Source organism: Trypanosoma equiperdum, assembly GCF_001457755.1.
Source record: "Trypanosoma equiperdum strain OVI genome assembly, contig: ctg_602, whole genome shotgun sequence".
In the NCBI taxonomy this organism is placed as follows: Eukaryota; Euglenozoa; class Kinetoplastea; order Trypanosomatida; family Trypanosomatidae; genus Trypanosoma; species Trypanosoma equiperdum.
In genome coordinates, this window is record NW_027124535.1 from 802 (window position 1) to 22,757 (window position 21,956).

Here is a 21,956-nt window from a genome sequence, read left to right on the forward strand (position 1 = left end):
TTCACAATAACTATCCAATCATCAACGCTGAGGAGCATATATTCTTGACGAGTATGACCTAAACGCCGTTTTTTATCGGATGTAACGTTCCTACAAGACTAAGTGGTTTCGGGCAGAAGTGGACGGCCTACAATCTATAACGAAAGGCAAATGGTATTCCTTGACGAATGCATGGTACTAGGCAAACTACCAAAACCACTGAAATTACCTCGGTGAGTCCTGTTTTCACGGGTATGCAGTGACTTGGGAAAGATGACCCCCGTCAATGAAAGAGTAAAAGCAACCAAAGCGGTTGGGGGGTGGAGAAATATCCACAGCCGTACCGACACACAGTTTTGTGACCATTACTCACTATGAAATGATCGGGGCAGATCATTGGACAGGAGAATACCGGAGGCCTCTCTCCTGAGACAAAAAATTGGCCGGAACGGAAAATAAGATAAATATCCCCACAAAAAAAAAAAGCAGGCGCAACCACCTTTTGCTTCAGAAGCGAACGCCCATATCTGACTCTGCTCAATTCCCAGCGGTGTCGAAAGAAAAGCTTCAGCATAGGTACGCCTGATAAGAACGGCCTCAAGAATCAGCAGACGAGTTGCGTCTTGCTTAGCGGACTCCTCAGTGCGAGAATCGCACCTCAGGATGGTGGAAAAAAGAATCAATTGCTTTATTACCCCGAAGATTTCTGGAGAATCATACTCAGATCTCTCATCACCCCCTCCGCGGGATACTTACCAACTGAAGGGTGACATGGGAGTCAGATTGAGGGAGCACGTGGTGACCGGTGAGCCGGCGGAAGGCCAAGCAGAATTTGCAACCCTCATATTATTGGTCTCACGGGGGCCACACCTGCTAACTGTGGCAAGTTGTTCCATATGGCGCGGCGAAACATAACGACCAGCATAGCACTGGCGGCGGTTTTGTGGCTAAATCGAAAAGGGGGTTGATGCTCCTCTTCTGAGCCCCATGCCGTGGCGGCCGGCTTTCTGGGAGGTACTCCGGCATCAAAGGGGTCCTTTCAGTCAGTGAGGAAGCCGCAGCGCCGTCTTGGATAGCGTTCGTCGCGCGGTCCCAATTGTTCATCGGTCCGCAGCCTAGCAGGGCATTTTGGCCAACTCTCCTCCACACCCCTGATTCATTGTCCCGGAGCTTTACCATTCAGAAGTTGAAGGTACGTTTCGTCCCTACTAAAAGTGCAACCTGGTCCTGCTACGTGGTGGAATCTTGATGCGCTGAAGTGGAAAATGTGGAATCGGAGTGTAATTGCAACGGACCTCCCCCCCACATAAATGAGGAAAGAGATAACTTTGTTGGGAGAGGAGGCGGTGCACTTCCTCCTTGAAGTCAAGGAGTTCCACCTTCCTTCTCGCACCAGTACTTTCTTCGCGTGAACGGTGCGTGCCAACGGAAGCAGTCAGGCTGCTCCTAATGATGCCACCTCTCCGTGTTTGGTGCACCTAAAGAGGGTGAGGAATTCTTTGACTTTAGGCTCACCGATCTTGTCGCCACTAACGTTTAGGAGTATTCAAAAGATTGACGATGTGCATTGGGCCCCAAGATTGGCTTGGGGCTAGCGATGTCGCTTCTATCGCGGGATGTGTTCGACATTGAGGGCGGGCATGTAACCTCACAGTCCCCTCTATTTTAGGGAAGGCTGAGGAAAAAAAATGGGCGTTCTCTTTCCATAAGAAAAGCAAAGCAACTGCCGCCGTTTGGTGCAACCGAGGTGGACGCGATATGCCCGAGTTGCTTCATGTTTTTTCTGAGGTTAGCACCGCTGCCAAATGCGGTGCGTCCGCGTCGTTTGCCAAAGGTTCGTTGAGTTTGTGACCTTTTGTAGCGGCGTCGTCCCGCCGTTAGCATTGCTTGGATATCCTCTGCCGGGGAGTGGGTGCCAGAAGACTCACCCAACTGCATTATCCCTGAAAGGCGCCAGGGTGGGAGACGCCGACGCTGGGAACGCTGACACTTGGCTGTCGCGGGCCATTCCGCGCAATTGGGCGGCTTTCTGTGTAAACCTGCAGGCGCGAGGGGTTGGACTGGTGACGGTGGGCTTGTCGTATGGTTCTCCCAGCGTCGTTGTTAGACAGGTCCTGGGGTGGGGCTGTGGTGGTAACGAGTTGCGCCTGTATGGCTTTTGTCGCTCCTCAGTGCTTTGCCGGGTGTGGGGAGTGTCTGTCCCCCTTTCTGCCTTTACGCCGTGTTCCGTGGATGATTCCATTTTTTCGCTTTTGCGCTACCGTATATTTCGTGCGTGCGCGTCACGCTCCACCTGAGGTCCAGGCTGTGTGTACTGGCTTCGGCTTACCCTTCCCGGGTTTGGGCGTCTCACCTCCGCTTGGGAGTTGGGGGGTACGTCGGCTAGTTTTGGTTTTGCCGGTCCCACAAACAAGCGAACGGGGACGGCGTGTTTTGGCAGGTTTTCTACTTTTCCGATACTTATAGAAGTGTGCTGCTATCATATCTCCTCCATGTGATGGGAAAGCATGGGCGAACTACTGGCGATTGTTCAGTTCTACTTGTGACCGGGTGACAGTGGTAACCAAGCATTCATGTCGGAGCGACGGGGTGTCTGGTACTACACACCTCCTCAATGTTTTTTCCTTAAAAAAAGAATTGCATTGACCGGTTTGTGTTTCAGTTCTTGCTTCTGTGCCCGGAGGGGTTCAGGCCCATACCCCGAAGTCGCTGCCGTCTATCGCCTCTGCTGCTAATGTGCGTATTTATCCTTGCGCACGCTACGCAATGCGATGTATTTATTGCAAAGATTTCTAGCACAGCACAAAGCGCTTTACTAACGCGTGTGTTTCCCCCTAGGGGTTCTTTATTTTCCCGTCTAATTGTGCCGACCCACGTGTACTGCTGCTAAAAGTTATTTAACATGAGCGATATAGTTTTTGTTTTCCATTTTTTTTTAAAAATATTTTTGCAGTACTGATGTTCGCTGATAGCCATTTGGGTGGATGTACATCAACAAAAAGAAATAGAGGTGATTACGAGACGTTGTGGGGCTCGCAGAGCCGAGCGCAAGTTCGCTTCGTAGAAGAGCTTGTCGAGTCGTACTTCCTTAGACCTTCTAGGATAGAATCTGAGCAGGCTAAGAGGAAAGGTCTTGGCTCTTGCAATTTGGATGAAGTTTCACCCTCGCTAGCGAAGCAGGTTGGTGCCGTTGTTCATCGCTATCAGTTGTTGAACAGCAAATACGTACCGTCTTCTTTCGCTCATTCTAATGTTCCTCTGCAGGCCCCGAAACGTCCATTCATAGCTGCCGTATTAGCCATTGTGGCACGAGCATGTGTGTTTGAGAATAGCGGTGTACACATCTCAGTGACCGCCTTCGATAGATGGTTTGAGGCGAATAGTTGCGGACGATTTTTAATATCAAAGGTTTGGTTAGACGCGAAGATGTATGTAGCAAGGTGCATGGCTAGAAGAGACAGGATAGCACTTTTTGGTCAAGAAGTGATAGGATATCAATTTATTCATTCTGGAAGGCTGCGCTCTTTAGACGAGAGGATTTTTTGGATGATACATGTTAGCATTGGGTGCGGCGACTTATCGCTGCACGACCATGCTGTGGTCGAACATTTTAAGTGGCAAAACATTCCTGAGACAGACTCTTGGTTTAGGATATCAAAAGAATCTCATATATGGAGTATTTGGAGCACGACCGTATTTTCTTTGGATATTTTTTCCGATACATCGGCGGAAGATAAAACAAAAACTTCAGAGGCACTACTCGGTGAGGGAGTTAAACGCGGTATTCAACTTGTCGCGCTTGTAATTGGCTTTCTCCGTTCTGAACGCATTGATAAATGTGATCACTCTTATCGCACTATGCAGGTTCTTTTTTCGGGTACTGCTGGCGAGTTGGCCGCCGTAAGCGTATTTTTGGGAATGAAGAGAGCCGTCAAAATATACTTTTCAGGCAAACCGTTCAACAAAAAATACATTCTCAAGTCAACGGAGATTATGTCCAGGCTGTTCCAGCAGCTTGTTTTATATTATACGTTCTTAGTTCCCACTAACCGGCACTATTGTTTATTGGATGCTTGTGAGGCCCTGTGGCAAAACTCCCGCGACAGAGGTTTACAGGAAGTTTCCAAGGAATCTGCGGTATCGGTACGACGCGAAAATTCTTTTAATGTGTTTCAAGAGGATGTGTTCGTTGGTTGCCTAGAGGGAGCCTGTATTTACCGACCGTTCCGAGATCATACGCTGACCCCACCTATGTCACGTTGTAACTTAAATATAATTGGTTCCTCGAGTGGGTTGGAGTTATTTTTACGAAGCATTGAATTGCAACGCGGCATAAATAGCGAAAGTACGAGTCAATGTTGTGAAAACGTTTATAAGCGAAATCTGCTGGTTGAGGTATTTAGTACACGGACTGTGGACACATCCATTGAAGATATAAATCTGTGCACATCGTGGTGTCTTCTTAACCTTCCACCCGACACAGAAGATGAAACACATTTTGTGAATCAGTTTGTTAGAGACACGCCTGATTCTGTGTCGAAGAAGTTGGTTATTGACACTGTAGTTGCATTAACGGAAGAAGATGTAGCTTAGATAGTTACTCATTTGTATTGTTTTGTTCCAGTTTGAGGATGGAAAAACAAGTAGTTTCCCGTGCTCGCGTGATTTCCTATTTTCTTCTATTTATTTATTTTTGGAGGACGGCTATCTCGGTTTTGTTACATCAGTTGAACTGATGGTCGGCCACTACCCAACAGAGTTGTGTTGTAAGAGTCTGTGGAGCATTTTATTTTTCTTTTTGCTGAGACACACTGCTGTGCCCATTTTTTTCTTTTTGTGAAAGTGAAAAGGCAGTTACTGATTTTTACGGTGTTATTGGTGCAATGTTTCAGTTTGAGCTGATTTGGTTTATGGCTTTTGTAGATGTTTGTTACTGATGTATCTGTCAGTCTATCTGTTCAGGACATACACCACCGGAGGAGTGGTTCCCGTGCCTTATGGCATTCTTCTATTTTTTGTATCTAAAAAAAAATAAAAAAATAATGGTTAGTGCCACAGATGTTGTTTTGTCGGCATTTATTGTTCAGAAGAAGCTGTTTATTTTTGACAGCGAAACAAGGTATAGTATCAACAAATGAACCAGCGACTGTTCAAGGGTTTTATTCATGTATGGAATATGATGACCTTGGTGCTGCAGACGTTCCAGATTTGCAAGTTTCACTTCTCCCATTTCAGAGGGAAGGTGTATACTGGATGATGCTTCGTGAGCGTCATCATGTGGGTGGTATAATGGCTGATCAACTTGGAATGGGTAAAACAATTCAGATGATAGGCCTATGTCTTAGTTCTCACCAGTGCAATAAAGTCGTACGTGAACGTCACATTCGGAATATTCAAACAAAGGCCCAAAATTATCGGTTGTTAACAGTGATTAGACAGATGCAGCGCATCACTGTTGTTGCAAACTGCTCAAGAATTAATCGCCCGGCTACGGATCTTCGTTCCTTATTGAGTAAAGTTGAATGCTCCGATGCAAATCATTCTGATCAGAATATGTCAGATGTTCGTACGGAGGTGGAAAAGTGGCTTCGGTTCACTGGTAAGTTCCATCCTACGTATGAGAAACGGGCTTTGGCCTTTTTAGATGACGAACAAAAACGGTCGTTCGATTTAATTGAGTCGAAAGAACTTCGTACTCTCGTAGTAGTTCCAGCAGCTCTAATGCTCCAATGGAAAAGTGAGATTGAGTCGAAGGTAAAATCATCGCGGGGTTTGAGGGTTTACCTCTATCACGGACAGAGCAAAGTAATTAGCAATACAGAGCTTGAGTTGTACGATTTTGTCATTACTACATATGACACCTTGGCGAACTCCGCCAGCGGCGCCTTTGCGCCGGCATTTGGTGACAGTAACATAGTGTTTAACAGGAGAGAAGCTGGCCCACTTTTCCATATCCGATGGAAGCGCATTATTTTGGATGAGGCACATATGGTTAGGCATTCCCGAACTCAAAGGTGGAGGGCCGTTAAGGAATTACAGGGGGTACATCGGTGGGCCGTCACGGCCACACCTCTTCATAACAATATCGAAGATATTCAAAATCTTCTCCATTTTGTGGGCCTCCCCAGACTTCCAGTGCTCCCAGGGTCAAATCCAGAGGAAATTCTAAACGATCCAATTCTACAGCGTGGTATAGCGCGCTCACTGCAACCTGCGTTCTTGCGTCGGGGTCCAGTAATGATTCGCAATGGTAAAAGAGAGGTGCTAGTGGAGCTCCCACCCAAAACCGAGAAGGTTGTTATGAAGCGCTTTTCTTCCGAGGAGTCCAAACGGTACAACAGCATACTTGCCCGATCGAGGTCGGCGTTGGAGAGTTCGGAGCGTAAGGAGGCTGCTTTTCACATTTTTGCTATGATGACACGCCTTCGTCAGGCGTGTTGTCACCCGTGGATTAGTAGGGATCGTGCGCTTACCGTATCAGTGTGTGGTATATGCAAAAGCGAAGCTGTCTCTTCAGTCTTAACGAAGTGTGGACATTACTTTTGTTATGAGTGCTTGCTTCTTCGATTCCGTGATGCGGTTGATGGTGACAGCGTTGCCGTTCGCCTGGAGTGCCCCACCTGCGGGGAAATCATCACAAAAAGTTCTGTGTTTAGGAATCAAACACTTACCTCGGCGGAGCGCATTGCCAAACTGAAAAACGAGGAAGTGGAAGTAAGTACAAAATTACAGATGATACTGGATTCCATTCAGGCAATGAAGAAGAATTGCCCCGATGATAAAATGATTATATTTTCACATTTTACTTCATTCATGGACGTTATATCGGTAGCTCTCGACAATTTGGACATAGCTCATTTACGTTTGGACGGAACAATGAGTTTGAGCAGCCGAAACCTCGTGATTCGTTGCTTTCAATCGAGTGATGATGTACGGGTTATTCTTGCGAGCAAAACAGCAACAGGTGTTGGATTAAACTTAACGGCGGCTAATCACGTTTTGGTAGTTGATCCGTGGTGGAATCCGGCCATTGAAGAGCAGGCTGTTCATCGCTGTTATCGCATCGGCCAGCGCAAGCACGTTCACGTGAAGCGCATAATTATCGAAGACACAATCGAGCAATACTGCTACGAGATTTGCAGGCGTAAGAAGGAATTTGGTGATGCAATCTTGCGAGCCGCAACGAAAGGAGAGTCCGGAGCATCGTTGGCAACATCGAAACTTCGTGAGTTACTTTCTCGCCTGCAGTTTGTCCCAGATAGCAACAAAACGAGCGACAATGTGGGCGATAACTTCACTAAAACTGCAAGGGAGGACTGTGCCAGTGGCAGTAAAAGTTCAAGATAAACGTATGCGTTGCCGCTGAAAGTATTCATTTTTCGCTTCAGGGCTGTACCATATGGACTGCTGCTGTGTTGTTTGTGGAAGTGTTAACGTCAGCTGCCGTCAAGTAAAAACAGTGGTTCTAGTTTTGCGGAGGGGAGGAGGCAGGGGGTGCTCGGCGTTGAAAACAACTTTTCACCGCTCATGTTACTGTTGCTTGAATCTTTACGGAGTTGTTTTATGCTCCTTCTTGCTCTGTATGTATATTTGTTGTGCTCACAGGGTTGTTACAGGTAGGGGCACCAGTGTTAGAAAACCTAATTTTCAGTCTCGCCATACCTTTCGATGGCACTTGAAGGGTCAACACCAGAGGCGTTTTCGTTGTATGCCTTACCGACGTTTCGAATAACTAACTCGTGGGCGCAGCAGACGCGGACGGGGTTGTTTCAACCTCCGGAACTGTCCACTTCCCCGGCTCGGTTTGACAGCGGTGATTGTAGCAGCAGTAATGGGGCGAACTCAGCCCCATTTGCCGCATCGCGAAATGAGTGTTACCTAGTGTCTAGATGCAATTTTGGACCGGATGGGGAGCTGTTGCTACGTAAAGGGGATCGCTCTCTCGAGAGCATCATGAACATGATTATCAATGAGATCGGTAAGGAGCAGGATGCGTTTGCCACTCAGAGGGAAGGTAATCTTGTCTTAGAGCGTGAACTAAGACAGGTTCAACAAGGCCGAAGGGATGCAGAGCTCGAGTTGCATAAGACCGAGGCACTTTTGTTTTGTGTCAAGTCAATAGTTAAGGAGCAGCAAAACTTGCTGAATGAACTGAGGCACGTGTAGGCGAACAATTAAGTTTGGGGACGCGTAGTTGGTATTGTTTTCCGAGTATTTTCTTCGTCCTGGAGGTCACACAGCTGTGTTGCATATACGACGCTTTTTTTTTTTTGAATACCACATGCGAGTCCGAGCCGCGTTTGTGCTTCCTCTGCTTCCCAAATAATCTTTGTGATTATTAACCTCTCTCCTATGCTTATCAGTTTAAGAAGTGTTTCGTAAGCAACGATGGAAGAAGGAACGTATGCGGGGCAACTGGGGACGCAAAATCTAGATAGTGTCGTAGAGACGGATGAAACTAACTTTCTCCACGAACGGTTATCCTCCAAAATTAGTAATGGGTTTGCTTCGAGTGCGTACTGGGGTGCCACCGGGGAGTTGCCGCCCCGGGAGCCGGATGACGTGGCTGGGAAGAAGCCACATTGCTTTGAAATGGAACTCAATCGCAAACTTGTACCCTTCCCTGAGGACAAGACTAGTCTTCCGCGGATATTGGATTACTCACACGTTGGGCTTCATCGACTAAGGGACGGCGCTGAGGATCCTCCGAAGCTTAACGAGGCTCAGTTGCGGGCGTTGGAGGCTGGTGGATCGGCCTCAGGGGATAACACGTTAAAGAGAAGGGGGCTGCCTCTTTTGGAGAGGACAACCACACAAGGGCGTACCATCGGTAAGGGGATCTTAGGTCCTGAAGCACTGAACGCCCTTCGGGAAGGAAATGCCAACATAAGTGCAGCAGAAGCTAACCGTGAGCAACTAAAGAGCAAGCCCTTCACATCTGCAGACCCCAATGCCTACCGGCCGACTTCGTGGGACTACTGTGACATGACCGGTATTGATCCATCTTCTTACTGGGTTACCGCGCTTGATCAAGAGAGCGTGGGGATGCCTGCCGTCTACAAGAGTCGATACAATTTGGTCGAGAAAGAGGGGCCCGTGCGGCGGGAAAGAACTACATTGATGCTGGAACGGGGGAAGACTGTTGATAAAAAGCAATTGAGAGATACCCTGGATGGCATTAATGCTGAAGCAGTACCTCAAGGCTACAAAACTTGGTCAGCCGGTCACTGGATGAGCACCACTCATGATGCCCATGCCCCGTATGACATTGGAGGAGCTACGGAAATCAATAAGCGGAATGCGACTGTGCCACTCCCCAGGACGTACCACACGCTCACGCCGGTGCACGAGGAGACCGTCTTGTCGCAGACGCAGCGGCACCTGAACAGGCACAATGGTAAGTGGGCCACTGAATACTCAGTGTCTTACAAGGACAGTTTTGATGAAGCAGAGGTAAACAAGGCCTATAGCAAGAGAAGTATATTTGATATCAGGGACGGCGCCTACACCATGCACCCTTACGCTCATCACCCTCGCGACGATACGGCGACTGGGGAAAATTATACGCCTGCACAGATTGTACCGGGCCAATATACTTCCATTGCCAGGCAACCACTTCACGCACGTAATGCTATCAAATAAGGTATTAACTCTCACACAGTGCGTGGATGCTTCTCCCTGAGAATGATACTTTGGATGAACTGCGGGGAAAGATGCAGACGTGGAATAACTAGACCAACGTGCATCGGGGCCCCCAAATGTAGAAATATGTAGTTGTGTTTATTTGTTTGCCTTTTTCACACGCGGTAGAGAGTCCTGGCGTACATGTTTACAACTCCTCTAATACCACCGAATAACTGTGTCTGTTCACAGATATATGTATTTTTGGACTTTTTTTTTGCGTTTTGGCAGTATGTTTACCTTTTTTTTTTGCTGTTAGGGTAGCTGGAGAGTCGTTTACATATCTGACTTCAACACACGGCACCACGACCTGCGTCCAAAAGTTGTGGGAAGTTTTGATTTTCGTTAGGAAAACTTTTAAACGACTGGTGTAGCTCTTAGTCTGTAAACGGGACGTACTAAACAGGTATCGTTTCAACCGAGGGGGCACGCTGGGATTTTTCATCGCGGACCTAATCTGTTTATCGGAGCGAAATAAAATTTAGGATGCGTTTCACTTTCGTGTAGTTGCCAACAGGAGGGTTTGAAGGCCTACTTCCCCCCTCCCCATTGGCAGCCTGTGTTGTTACGTTTGTGAAATGTCCTGGGGGATGCAGTTGCTCGCAAATATTGTCCTCTGGTGTTTCCGTATTTGCTGAGATGGTGTCGGCGGGAGGGGCTGATGCTTGCTATCTGTGTTAGTGTGTGGAGTACAAGGCGAACATTTTCTTGATGGTTTGATTACTCCATTAGTATTGCCGTTGCATGCAGCTATCTCTTTGAGGTATTGTGCATTTTGATTCCAATGGTGCTATCAGTCAAGAGGGCCACGAGCAGGGCATTTTGAAGGTCTACCCGGAGATGATTACTTAGCGACTAGTCTCTGTAAGTGAAAATGGTTTAATGGTACGGTAGCGGGGTAAGTGGTTTTTTTTTTCACTGTCTTATGGTTGCTTATTTTTGTCCAATCCCTTTTCACTCAATTTCCCTGCTATGCCTTCCTTCAGGTTTGCAGTAGCAGAGACTAAATAGCGTAGTCGGCAGTTAAATATATGTTGAATCCGACATTTTCTCTGTACAGGAAGACGTTGCAGTCCTATCCTGTACCACCGAAGATTCGCCACTACGATCGGCGATGGAGTGGAAGTCGCACAAACCCATACAATCGTCAATATTGGCGCGTGATTATGAACGAGAACTACTCCCGTCCATCCTTTTGGGTTTCAGACTTCCGTCACCGTTACTTGATGCGTACAGGAACGGATTATCAAGGGCAGGTGCCTTCTTCACCACAACCCGGCCTCTACCAGGGGTTCAGTGACGTACATAAATTGTTAGCCAACCACCCCAAACCACAGAGGGAATCCCGCCATTTACCAGTGTTGCCGATGACCCCACGGGTTGTCTTTGAACACGCCAATGAAAAGCGCATAGATACGGCGAAGAAGATGCGCAGGGACAGACGCAGGATAGAGGAATTGAAAACATTGGAATTTTGGGGGTGGTATATGAAGCTGCAGCGCGTCCGGGGCCGCTGGTGCCGGGAACAGGGCGTTTCGAGCCGTGGCGTTTATGGACCGGCAGTGGACGCAGCGGAGTTATGGGGTTAGTGTTTCAACGTGGAATGTGTCTGTGTTAGGAAGGAGGAGGTCCGTTTGTTGAATCCCCTATATCTTTACGCACACTTACTCTTAACACATCCTTTACTGGCTGTCACGTTTCCACCTTGCTTACGTTGCGTTAAGTTTCTCTTTCCCATTTTATTTACGTAGAGGCATTAGAAACCGAGTGCACTTGGGTAGGCCGATTGTCCGTCCTCCACTACCACCGCACCCCCAGTAAAAGCCATGATGAAGGGCAAACGCCTGAGCAAACGCCTCAGACGTAAGGAGGAACAAGAAGAGATAATCGAAGACCTCGACCTCGACGTGGAGGACTACGAGATTGAGGAGGATGACGTCGTCCACAATCGACGTAGTAAAGTGAAGGACAAGGGTGACGGAGTGAATGGTGTGCTCCCGGTGGACGCTCACAAGCTGGAAGGCTTTGACGATGACGATGAGGAAAAGGGTGCTCATCTAGAGGAAGAGAGACTCGCTCTTGAAGTAAACAAGACTATGCGAAAAAATACGGTTGATTCTGATTTTGATGTTGGTGGTATCTCCGCGGGAACGAAGCGTAAGAGGACACCCGAATTTAACGTAACCCAAAGTGTTGCACCCGTTATTGAGGCCGTGGAGCGCGACTACGCCGCATTAACTTCTTCGGAGCGGCTGTCAATTGTGCAGAAAGAGTCTCCTGAGATGATCAAGATGCTTGAGGAAATGAAGCGGTACCTTGCCGAGGTGAGGGAACTGGGCGATCCTCTTCACGAACTGCTCTTCCGGCGGCGACTGTCAAGCGCCGATCGGAGCCTCGTTCAGTTCCTGGAAACAAAGGTGCAGCTAATGCTCAGTTATTGTATGCACGTGACATTCTATTTACTTATGAAAACGGAAGGCAAAAAGATTGCCGGCCACCCAGTCATAGACAATCTGGTGGAGATACGTGTTTACCTTGAGAAGTTGTTCCATATGGAGGAGAAGCTGCAGTACTCGTTGAATCGCCTACTAAGCGGCAAGACAACAGCTGTTGCACACCTTGATACTCTACGCCCTCTTCAGTGTAATGAGCGCGTCTCCATGACAACCAACAAAGATGCAAAGAAGAGTCGCAAGCAACTTGAAGCGATGAAAGAAGCGGAAGAAATTGAGAAGGAGGAAATGGCAACAATGAACCGCATTCGCACTAAGAAGTCAGGTAGCCTTGACGAGGTAACACCTGTTGATAGCAAGGCAGCCGCTTCAGTACTGGGCTACCACGAGGATGAAGACCAGTTTTTTGCAAAGCTAGCGGCAACCGAGAGTGACGAAGATGGAGAGGAGGGCCTTTCCTTAGTTGAGCGCTTAAAGAAGCGTCAACGAGCACTCGCAAAGGGTAGCGACGACGCTGACGACGAAGGCAATCGCAACGGAAACGTGATCGTGGATGATGATGATGATGGTAGTTATGACCAAGAGGGGTGTGAAGACGAGCTTCTCAGTGAGGGTGTGAACGAAGAGGGCGAGTACGAGACGCTCTTGGAGGAGGAGCGGGATCGCCAGAAGAGAAGGGTTGCGACTCTGCAACCCAAGCGGGAGTTAATCGAACCTGCAGTGGATCGTCGCAAGACGACCAAGAAGATTGAAACGCACCGGGGGCTGACCAAATCTCGCCCGAAGGACCGGAAAACTCCCCGGACAGCTCAACGACGCAAGTATGAGAAAGGTTTGCGCATCCATAAGACACAGACACGCACTGTTCAACCGGAGCCGGAGGGTGGCTTTGTGGGTGTGCCGCTGCTCAAGTCTCGCGTTACGCAAAGCGTTCGGTTTCAGTAGTGGTTGAAGAAGGAGTTCTGTCTAAGTGCGTTGTTTCGTACGGTGGCTTGGTACGGTACAAGCGTTGTGATCTTTGGGACGCACGGGAACTTCCGTGGTCTGCCCGGCGCTAATGTGCTGTTCAGCGGTTACGTTTGGTTAAAAAAAATAATTATGCTGTGAATACCGGAGGACAATAAGAAAAAACAAACCAAATCAGTAAGCAATAAACCCAAGTAAAATTAATTAAGACCGCGTCACCTGTGGGCATTATTACTACTGCTTGCTTATTGAGCTGCAGCTTGCCAATGGGATATTTGTCACTCCCGGTGTGGCGAGTGCAGCTTTTGGCTGAACATGTTCGTCGGTGGTGACTTGTTGCTTTTTATCAATTTTGCTCTTTACTCTTGCCAAACATAGAATAATTAGACTCGGAGTAAACACGACTCATGCAACCTATAGAACGTGCTGAGGAGCTACTGGCCCATGAGCGAGAGAAAATTGGTTTGTTCCGGATGCCGTTTCGCACACTTCAACTTTCATGTGCCTATTGCGTGAAGACTGTCACCAGCTACGTTGTCAAGTGTATCAAGTCATCCGCCTTTATGTTTGTGCTACCGGTTATCCTTCTGGTGGTTGGAGTTTCGACTTTTTTGATCGATTCCCCCGCTGGTCGTGCATTCAGGTTCCTAGACGCTGATGGCGATGGCTATGTGTCAGTTGCAGAGGTGGAGGGTTATTTTAGAGACAAATTGAACAGGAAACTGGGTGCTGGACGAGGGGCAAATTCTATTTTCCCTTCCGGAACTGCCCGTTTAGACAAGTCGAAGTTCACGTCATGGTGGGTGGAAGGCTACGGTGATGCTGTTAGACAGAACGCTTTCTTCAACCAAGGACCCTGGAGGGAGGCTGAGTACATGCTCGCTGATGCGCTGTGGTGGCTCGGCCTGGGAATCCTTTCTTCAATTGGTTTGGGCACAGGGATGCACTCTGGGTTGTTGTTCTTGTTTCCCTATATTTACCAGCTTTGCGCTGCAGTAGACTCATGCGGTAACACTAACTTTTGGACGTACCCGGTGAACCCCATTTACGGGCCGCGGGATCGTGTGTTTGCCTGCCTTAACCCTCAAAAGAAGGATGTCCCGACGTCGGTACTTACACGTGTGCTGATGCTGCTCCCTGCATGCTTCATTTGGGGGGTGGGCACAGCAATCGGCGAGATTCCGCCGTACCTGTTGAGTTACACGGCGGCCCGGCAGGGAAAGCGCAACTCGGAGTTGGATGAGGCTTCAAGGTACGACATCCTTAATAAAATGAAGGCATGGATGCTGGAGAAAATACAACGTTATGGCTTCGTAGCAGTTCTCCTACTCGCCGCTTGGCCTAACATGGCTTTTGATCTCTGTGGTATGGCCTGCGGACAGTTTCTGATGCCCTTCTGGACCTTCTTTGGTGCAACACTCATTGGTAAGGCATTTTGCAAGATTACACTGCAGGCTGTTTTCTTTGTTCATCTATTCTCCGGTGACAACGTGGAGCGCTTGATCCATCGTGTAGGTGACGTCATAGCAGCTGTTGTTGTTATCCCCTCCTCAGTTTATTCGGGTGGGACTCAGGGCCTTGTCAAAAAGGCCGTAGAGGCTGTTGTGCGCGCCCGCCAAAGTATCGCCCTAAGGGCACGCGGTGAAGCAACTGTCGGCGAGGGAATGCAGTCTGCATCCCTCTTAGCGACTATCTTCGGTTGGGTAGTCGTTGCAGCAATCGCTTTTTTCGCTAAATCCGTCGTGGAAACGTTTGCTCAGAACGAGCAACAACAATACGACAAGATTGTACTAGAATATATTGGGAAGGCATTGGCACGAGGTCGGTCGAAAAAGAGCGTCACCGACGAAGAATTGCTTCAACTAATTGAGGAGTCGCAACGCTTATGCGTGGAACCAGAGCACCTGATGAGTTTTAACCATGAGACGCTCGTAACCTATGTTTGCGTGGTTGTCGCTGGTTTCGTGATGGTTCACTATTCCGCAGTTGCCGGTCTCTCGCTCCTATTCCACATGTTTGTGTGTATGGTACATAACAACGAGTCTCTCCACCCAGTGACACTGTGGTTGCTGCGACTGTTGTTTGCGTCAGCGGCCCTTTACACGTTGTGTGGCCTGGAAACGCTGTAGTATAGGGGACCGCTTAGCTAGAAATCTCGTTTCTTTGCTAGTGATGCATAAGAATGACCATTTGTATGTGTGGCTGGGGTGTAGGCAATTATACTTCAGTGAATTCGTTGGTGATGCATAACCAAGGCTACACATCCACAAGTATTTACTCTAAACCAAATTTGTGGCGCCTTTGTGCCGACGAGGTCCATGGTGCTGACCGTAGAACAACAACAACACTGGAAATGACATAATTAGAATGGCGGGAGCGATGTGCATTGCTGTGGGTAAGTGTCTGCAGCAGACGCCGCGAGTCGACGGCGCTGGGATAAAGGTGGCACAGCGAAAGGACAAATACTGTTCTGTCACTTGCTCTTTTCGGCCGTCAAGGTGGCAGTCGTGAGCAGGGGTGGGGGGTGGGAGATTGAACTAGACAAAGCAATGAGTGACATGATGCTTCAAGTTTGTTATTGTTGATGTATTTGCGTGTCCCCTAATCATTTGTGCAATATCCCCAGTTGTGATAATGATTCGTTCATTATGTCCATAAATGCGCCTTACTGGCTCCATCTATTTCCTCTGAGGTTGTTTGTATGCCGAATTCTACAATTAGGTAATAGCGACAAGCGGTTGAACCGAGCCAAACCGTGCTATCGTTTTGGTATCCCACGTATTTCGGGGGTAGGAGGTTCTTTTTCGAGATATGGATTTCCAGGGCTTACTACAACAAGAGGCATCCACGCGTGGACTCACAATGGTTCCGCTTTCTAGTGTGGTTGCAATGCCGTCGTCACGGAAGGTGGCCTGTTGCGGTGGGTTTGTAGAGAAGGTTGTCGCGGAGTCAGAGCGGGACTGCACGGTTCTTCTTAGAGACGCGACGGGCGGCGTACACTGTGCCATTCACGGTGCGGTTTCCGACCGTTACCCCGATGTTCTCGCGACTGGTGCGGTCCTCCTTCTCCAAGACGTTACTGCGTTGATTGTTCCATCTTTGTTACCACCGATCATTGTGGTTTGCCTCGAGCATCTGGTGGCACTACTTCTTCCAGAGGGACCTCCGTTAAGCAATGCTGAATACACACTGGATTCGACGGCTCCGGGTGAAGAGTCACCAACCTTGGGGCACTTTACCAGCACTAATGACGTTGTGCAAACACCTGGTCGTTTAAGTGGTGCTGCAGAGGGAGCGTCACCGCAGGTCGCGCCCCCAAACATATCTGGTCTACCAACCAAAGTCGAGGAGGCAGCAGACGTTGTTTCCGTTGACCATGCAAGTGATGATGATAGCCTACAACTTGCCGATGATTTATAATAGATACCCATTCTGTGTACCCTCAGGGAACGAACAGACCGCGGGACGCACATTTCTACTCCCTGTTTATTCTTAATTTATATACATCGTATTCCTCCTGTTTCAGTGCTTATTCTTTCGCTGAAAGGCGATATGTGTAATATGCACTCGTGCTTTCCTCTCGGTGGGAGCCTGATTTCCTATGTCATTCGAAAACAACTTTGATACACGAGGAGGACTCATAACTGCTGGCAAAACTGCGTGTCGTTGGTAAAACCACCGCAGGCGAGGGCAATTGAATCCCTTTTCTTCCCACTCCTTCTACGCGCGCAAACTTATTGGTGTCTCACGTACTCTCGAGTGCAGCCAATGAGAGAGAGAAAACCCATTAGGAAGATGAAGAGGAGCCGCGTCAGCGACCAAATCATTCGCGTCGAAGAGCCGGATGCAGAAGAGGGCGAGGCTTCCCCTGCAAAAGCCACCCCGGTTCCACATTTTAGCGATAGGCGCATTTGCATCAATGTCGGAGGGGAATACATCACAACGCTGGCCAGCACACTGTGCTCTGAGCCCTCCAAGTTTTCGGAGTGGGTGGAAAACAACTTTCAAGGACTCCCGCGCGACTCTATGGGCAACCCCTTTATAGACAGGGATCCAGAGAACTTTCGACAGATAATCAGTTACTTGCGCGGCTACGAGCTGCCGACTGCAACTGAAAAAATTGTTTTTTTGGCCGAAGACGCGGAGTACTATCACATTGATAGGTTGCTAGCTCTGATCAACCCCCCAGCGGAGTGGCGTTTCGTAAGCGGCCCTGGTGTTTCTTCAAGTCGAAAAGAGTTCAGCACAGAAAACATTCTCGCTACGTGTGGTAATGAACCGCTTCCACAGGTAGGGAAGTCTGTTTTCTTGCTTCGCATCGATAAATGTGAGCTGGTTTCCATCGGGCTTGTCGGCACGGAATCACCCGACCACGACGAACCACTAGAAAGGCAAACGAATGCGATTGCTTATAGGAGTACCGGTGAATTGATTAGGTCCTTGAACAGCTCCAGTACTTTTTTTTCGGGCAATGGCTACAAAGGTCGCGATACCGTTATGGTACAGGTTTTGTTCAAGCCTGAAGGTGCTGCGCAGATTGAATTTTTCTGCAACGACGTGAAGACACATGAGACAGAGTGGCTTTCCCCAGTTCCACCACTGCGATTTGCGGTGAGTTTGCACGGCGTCTCGGCTGTCGTAATTGAGAGATGTGTCGCAGGTGTTAAAGACGAGGATATGTAGTTTCTAAACGCACATTGGTGTTGTATGCGACCGGGGGTGTTTTACCCTTCTGTGTGGTGACCACGCTGCTGCAGAGTGGAGTTTGTTCGCAACTAAGTTCCTGGAACGGGCGTTTCGCAGATATGGAGTTTTAATCCTTTTCCATAGGGCAGACGCACCACGTTTGTCGCACTCTGCATCATTTTCTTTTGGTCACCTTTTTTTCTTTTCCAGGTTGTTCGTTGCACATGTCGATCCCGACACATTATCAATCCGCTCTTGGTGTCTTTCATCGTGGTGGTTGACTCGGTTTCGCACGTGCTCTTTTCCCCTTTTTTGTCTCGCATTCTTATTCTCTGGCAGCGTCGTCAACCGTTGTGACTCCTGGAGGGTGGAGCGAGAGGCATGAGTGTGGTAGGTGACGATATTACATTTCTTGTTTTTTTTTTTGGTCATCATATCTGTCCGCAACTGCCCTGCGGTGTGCGCGTGGCCAATGGAAGTGCGGGAGATTAAATGCTGTATATCCATGAGTTACTTCTTTTCTGCACTCCTAAGCGTTGGGTCTGCAAGTCTCTTGTATCAGACCCCTAATTTCTCCTTCTTGCTATCGTCGAATCATGTTCATCCCACCCTCTTCTACATGCCTGTGTATTGACCCCCGTTTACAATGATTATTGAACTGTTCTTCGTCATATATGTTTGCAAACGGGAGAGCAAGAGTGCAATCACAAAACAAACCAATCAACTTTTAGGTTAGAGGGGTTGTCTAATTACACAAGGCTAACCAGGAGGCCCAACCCGCGGTAAGAAAGAAGTGAGAAAAGGGGCATATTAGCAAGGGGCGAGGGAAAGAAAGATCCAAACTGCTAGGTGTGTAGGCTTGTCGCTGCATTGAGGGTTGCAGGGGGGAAAAAAGGAGGGGAGAGTAGAAAAGAACTCTCGGTGAGGAGTGTTAGGGGACCAGAGGAAGGTGAAGGGTTCCTTCGCTTCGGAGTAAATACATTTGTAACAGGGTGATAACCGTCGCGGTAAGCTGAAACAACGGAGGCGGACGAACGAGAAGCAAATTGGATAGGTTTAAGTAGTTGTTGTACCGAAAGACGGCGGGTTCAAAAACAAAATAGCAAGTCAAGGAAGAAGGGAGGCCGAATAGAACGAGAGGGAGGGAGGCGAAGAACGCGCATACATATACAAGTTCCTATATATAAACCTTTGGCGCTCCCGGAGCATAATGTCTGTAGATGTCGATGCCATTATCGACAAGCTTCTCGAAGTTCGTCTGTCAAAGCCAGGAAAGCAGGTGAGCCTGTCTGAAAACGATGTTAAAAACCTTGTCATGCGAAGTCGTGAGATCCTTCTTTCACAACCAGCATTGCTCGAACTTGAAGCCCCTATTAAAATATGTGGGGACATCCACGGGCAGTACTACGATTTGATTCGTCTATTTGACAACGGTGGTTTTCCACCTTCCGCCAACTATCTTTTCCTCGGGGATTACGTAGACCGTGGCAAGCAGGGACTGGAGACGATTTGTCTTGTCCTCGCGTTTAAGGTGAAGTTCCCCGAGAACTTTTTTATATTACGTGGTAATCACGAATGCGCCAGCATCAACCGCATCTACGGTTTTTTTGACGAATGCAAGAGGCGCTACAACATTCGGCTGTGGAAGGTGTTCACCGACACTTTCAACTGCCTTCCCGTTGCGTGCATTATTGACGATAAGATTTTCTGCTGTCACGGCGGGCTTTCCCCTGACCTGCAGTCAATGGAGCAAATTAAAAAGATTGAACGCCCATGCGACGTTGCTGACACGGGACTCATATGCGATTTACTCTGGTCGGATCCGGAGGAGGGTCTCTCAGGCTGGGGCGAGAACGATCGTGGTGTGTCCTACACGTTTGGCCAAGATATCGTAGCGAAGTTTCTTAGCAGGCACGACTTTGATTTGATCGTGCGTGCGCATCAGGTAGTGGAAGATGGCTATCAGTTTTTCGCTACGCGGCAGCTGATAACAATATTCTCGGCGCCCAACTATTGCAACGAGTTTGACAACAGCGGTGCAGTAATGTCTGTAGATGCGGACCTTCTGTGCTCCTTCCAAATCCTTAAGCCATCCGTAAAGAAGCCCAAGTACTTTCAGTAGATTGGAAGGAGCAGGATGCTACGCCCTCACTGCGTGTCACGAAGCCTCTGTTGGCAGCGGTAAGGATGAGGAGATGCTATTGCAACTGGCTACTGCAAAGCGCATAACTGGTGTGGTTGCCGGGGTGGGTGCATGTTAAAGCAACAGCAAAACAACAACAACAAGGTGGTGAGAGGATCGCATGCCCTTCTTTATGTGACACCGGTAACAGAGGAGAGATTATAAGGAGTGGCTGCAGGCACGAATGTGCCGCGTCACGACGCTTGACGAGTGCTTGGAAGGGTGCAGTGCGGATCAAGAAGAGGCATGTGGCCATCATCTTCTGTTAGTTAGTGGCTGCGAAAAAAAAAAGACACTGGTGAATAAGATCAAGGTAAATGCAGAAAATATGTAATCGAGTGGGTTCACATTTACATGGAGGCAGAAAATAATGGGTGGTGTTGGTCATGAGAGCAGCGAGAAGCACCTCAAAGGATCTTTACGGAAAGTCTGAGGGAGAAGCAAAGTTGACGTCGGTTACCGTTTGTATTCTACAGTTTCTTGAGACAACCCCGTCTGCGAACGGAGTCTCTTGACCCTTTCAGCCACTTCCCAACCAGCCCTCTTCTCCCCTTTCACGTTATTTATTCTCGGCGGGGTCGGGGCGCGTGTTCCGGTACACAGCACCCCATGAGTACGCACAACTTCCATTCTGCGCTACAGTTGTGTGTACTCCGCCGTCGACTCACCGTCTCCCCTTTTTTGTTTGGTGCTCTGTTTGTGTATGTGTGTGCCCGTGTGTGTGGTGGAATTTGCGTGGAGGAGCGGTTTTCGGTGGCTCCTCACAAGGAGTAGGAAATGAATGTATAAGGCCGATGACTCCCCAATAGAACCTCTGGCACTTTGTTTAGTTAAATATTCCCTGTCAATATTATAATTATTGCCACTTCCTTGTGTGTTTGCGCGTGTTTTTTTTCAACCTTTTTTTCTTGAGTACCACGTCGGGGCGATGGAAGCGCTACGTGGTTGCGAAAATGACATGCCTCAGTCTGCGTGCGCTTGGGGGGGAGGGGGCGTGTCACCTTGTTTCGCTGTGCCTGCCGTTTAACTATATTTCCATGTACTTTTCCGGAAGTGACGTCAGTTGTTAAGGTTTTTTTTTTGGAGTTGTTGTTGCGGCGGTAGTTAGGGTGCGAAAACTTTTTTTGCTGTCTTTTAGTTCCATTTTCGCTGACTTCTTGTAGGCCTTTGACGTGGTCGGTCGTCGTGTGCGGTGCTGTGGGGAGGCTGAGAGGGATATACTTTTGCGTTTGAACGCCTAGCCCTTTCCTTTCTTTTTGTGCGGTGGCGCATATAGGGGTTGCGCATCCTGCTTGAGAGTCAACTGAAGAGTGCACTTGAATGAAGAAGCAAAACCTCTGCAACGAAGAAAGGGTGAAAGTTATAAGTGTAGGAAAGAAGCGGGAAGCAACCATTGCGGTGTTACCCTCTGCGAGAGGAGGGCATATATACGTGTGCACATTAGGGGATCGGGGTGCATTACTGTTCACCACTGCAACCTATACTTTGAGTGTAGGTATTACACTTCCTAAGGTTGTTTTCCATCCCGTGGACACTGTGAGAACGGGGCGTAGAATTAGTGATATGACCTTGCGAATTACAACTCAGGCACTCACGCACTTTTGCTTGTGTCTGTATACGTTTGGATGGCGAGGAGGACCTGCCCGTCTCTTTCATTCCGTTTGTAGTGGCACTGGGTTTTACTGATATTTGTTCACACCTTTTTTTATATATTTTCACAACCCCTCGGCCCTTTCCTTTTCCCTTGCCCCCCTTGGTCTAACTTCCGCTTTTCGGTTTGCTTGAGGTGCTGGATGGTTCAGATCAGGCAATGATGTGAGAATTACATTCGATAAAGGAGAAAGTGGGTACTCAGCTGTGAAAGAGTTGGCGGACGTAAGGGAAATTCTGTTAAGCAATAAAAAAGTAAGAAGGAGAACAAAGTTTAAGATGACGGTAAAGGGGGCAGGTGGGTGTATATTCTTTTCAGGTTCTCCCCCGCTCCAAAGGTGATGAGAAGATGCGATGGT

The 21,956-nt window shown here is 48.4% G+C and overlaps 9 protein-coding genes and 2 pseudogenes across 11 annotated transcripts; all 11 read left to right on the forward strand.

Moving 5' to 3' along the window:
- Positions 1 to 1,784: 1,784 nt before the first annotated feature.
- On the forward strand, positions 1,785 to 2,276 carry TEOVI_000272600 (uncharacterized protein; the record flags this gene model as incomplete). The annotated part of the gene is made up of 1 exon (XM_067225753.1): positions 1,785 to 2,276. One exon carries the CDS (start codon positions 1,785 to 1,787, stop codon positions 2,274 to 2,276), a length of 492 nt encoding a protein of 163 aa, XP_067081854.1.
- A 661-nt stretch (positions 2,277 to 2,937) lies between these two features.
- TEOVI_000272700 (uncharacterized protein) lies at positions 2,938 to 4,572 on the forward strand (the record flags this gene model as incomplete). The annotated part of the gene is made up of 1 exon (XM_067225754.1): positions 2,938 to 4,572. One exon carries the CDS (start codon positions 2,938 to 2,940, stop codon positions 4,570 to 4,572), a length of 1,635 nt encoding a protein of 544 aa, XP_067081855.1.
- A 465-nt stretch (positions 4,573 to 5,037) lies between these two features.
- Positions 5,038 to 7,326, forward strand: TEOVI_000272800:pseudogene (annotated as a pseudogene). The gene has a single exon. A coding segment is annotated over exon 1 (2,289 nt).
- Positions 7,327 to 7,647: 321 nt separating this feature from the next.
- Positions 7,648 to 8,145, forward strand: TEOVI_000272900 (uncharacterized protein; the record flags this gene model as incomplete). The annotated part of the gene is made up of 1 exon (XM_067225755.1): positions 7,648 to 8,145. The coding sequence occupies one exon, from the start codon at positions 7,648 to 7,650 to the stop codon at positions 8,143 to 8,145; it is 498 nt and encodes a 165-aa protein (XP_067081856.1).
- Positions 8,146 to 8,367: 222 nt separating this feature from the next.
- TEOVI_000273000 (uncharacterized protein) lies at positions 8,368 to 9,621 on the forward strand (the record flags this gene model as incomplete). Its single annotated transcript, XM_067225756.1, has 1 exon — positions 8,368 to 9,621. One exon carries the CDS (start codon positions 8,368 to 8,370, stop codon positions 9,619 to 9,621), a length of 1,254 nt encoding a protein of 417 aa, XP_067081857.1.
- Positions 9,622 to 10,691: 1,070 nt separating this feature from the next.
- TEOVI_000273100 (uncharacterized protein) lies at positions 10,692 to 11,249 on the forward strand (the record flags this gene model as incomplete). Its single annotated transcript, XM_067225757.1, has 1 exon — positions 10,692 to 11,249. The coding sequence occupies one exon, from the start codon at positions 10,692 to 10,694 to the stop codon at positions 11,247 to 11,249; it is 558 nt and encodes a 185-aa protein (XP_067081858.1).
- A 237-nt stretch (positions 11,250 to 11,486) lies between these two features.
- Positions 11,487 to 13,058, forward strand: TEOVI_000273200 (Sas10/Utp3/C1D family/Sas10 C-terminal domain containing protein, putative; the record flags this gene model as incomplete). The annotated part of the gene is made up of 1 exon (XM_067225758.1): positions 11,487 to 13,058. One exon carries the CDS (start codon positions 11,487 to 11,489, stop codon positions 13,056 to 13,058), a length of 1,572 nt encoding a protein of 523 aa, XP_067081859.1.
- Positions 13,059 to 13,486: 428 nt separating this feature from the next.
- TEOVI_000273300 (SNARE associated Golgi protein, putative) lies at positions 13,487 to 15,208 on the forward strand (the record flags this gene model as incomplete). Its single annotated transcript, XM_067225759.1, has 1 exon — positions 13,487 to 15,208. One exon carries the CDS (start codon positions 13,487 to 13,489, stop codon positions 15,206 to 15,208), a length of 1,722 nt encoding a protein of 573 aa, XP_067081860.1.
- A 682-nt stretch (positions 15,209 to 15,890) lies between these two features.
- TEOVI_000273400 (protein of unknown function (DUF4539), putative) lies at positions 15,891 to 16,499 on the forward strand (the record flags this gene model as incomplete). Its single annotated transcript, XM_067225760.1, has 1 exon — positions 15,891 to 16,499. One exon carries the CDS (start codon positions 15,891 to 15,893, stop codon positions 16,497 to 16,499), a length of 609 nt encoding a protein of 202 aa, XP_067081861.1.
- A 348-nt stretch (positions 16,500 to 16,847) lies between these two features.
- On the forward strand, positions 16,848 to 17,762 carry TEOVI_000273500:pseudogene (annotated as a pseudogene). The gene has a single exon. A coding segment is annotated over exon 1 (915 nt).
- A 1,213-nt stretch (positions 17,763 to 18,975) lies between these two features.
- Positions 18,976 to 19,887, forward strand: TEOVI_000273600 (protein phosphatase 1, putative; the record flags this gene model as incomplete). The annotated part of the gene is made up of 1 exon (XM_067225761.1): positions 18,976 to 19,887. The coding sequence occupies one exon, from the start codon at positions 18,976 to 18,978 to the stop codon at positions 19,885 to 19,887; it is 912 nt and encodes a 303-aa protein (XP_067081862.1).
- Between the last annotated feature and the right edge of the window lie 2,069 nt (positions 19,888 to 21,956).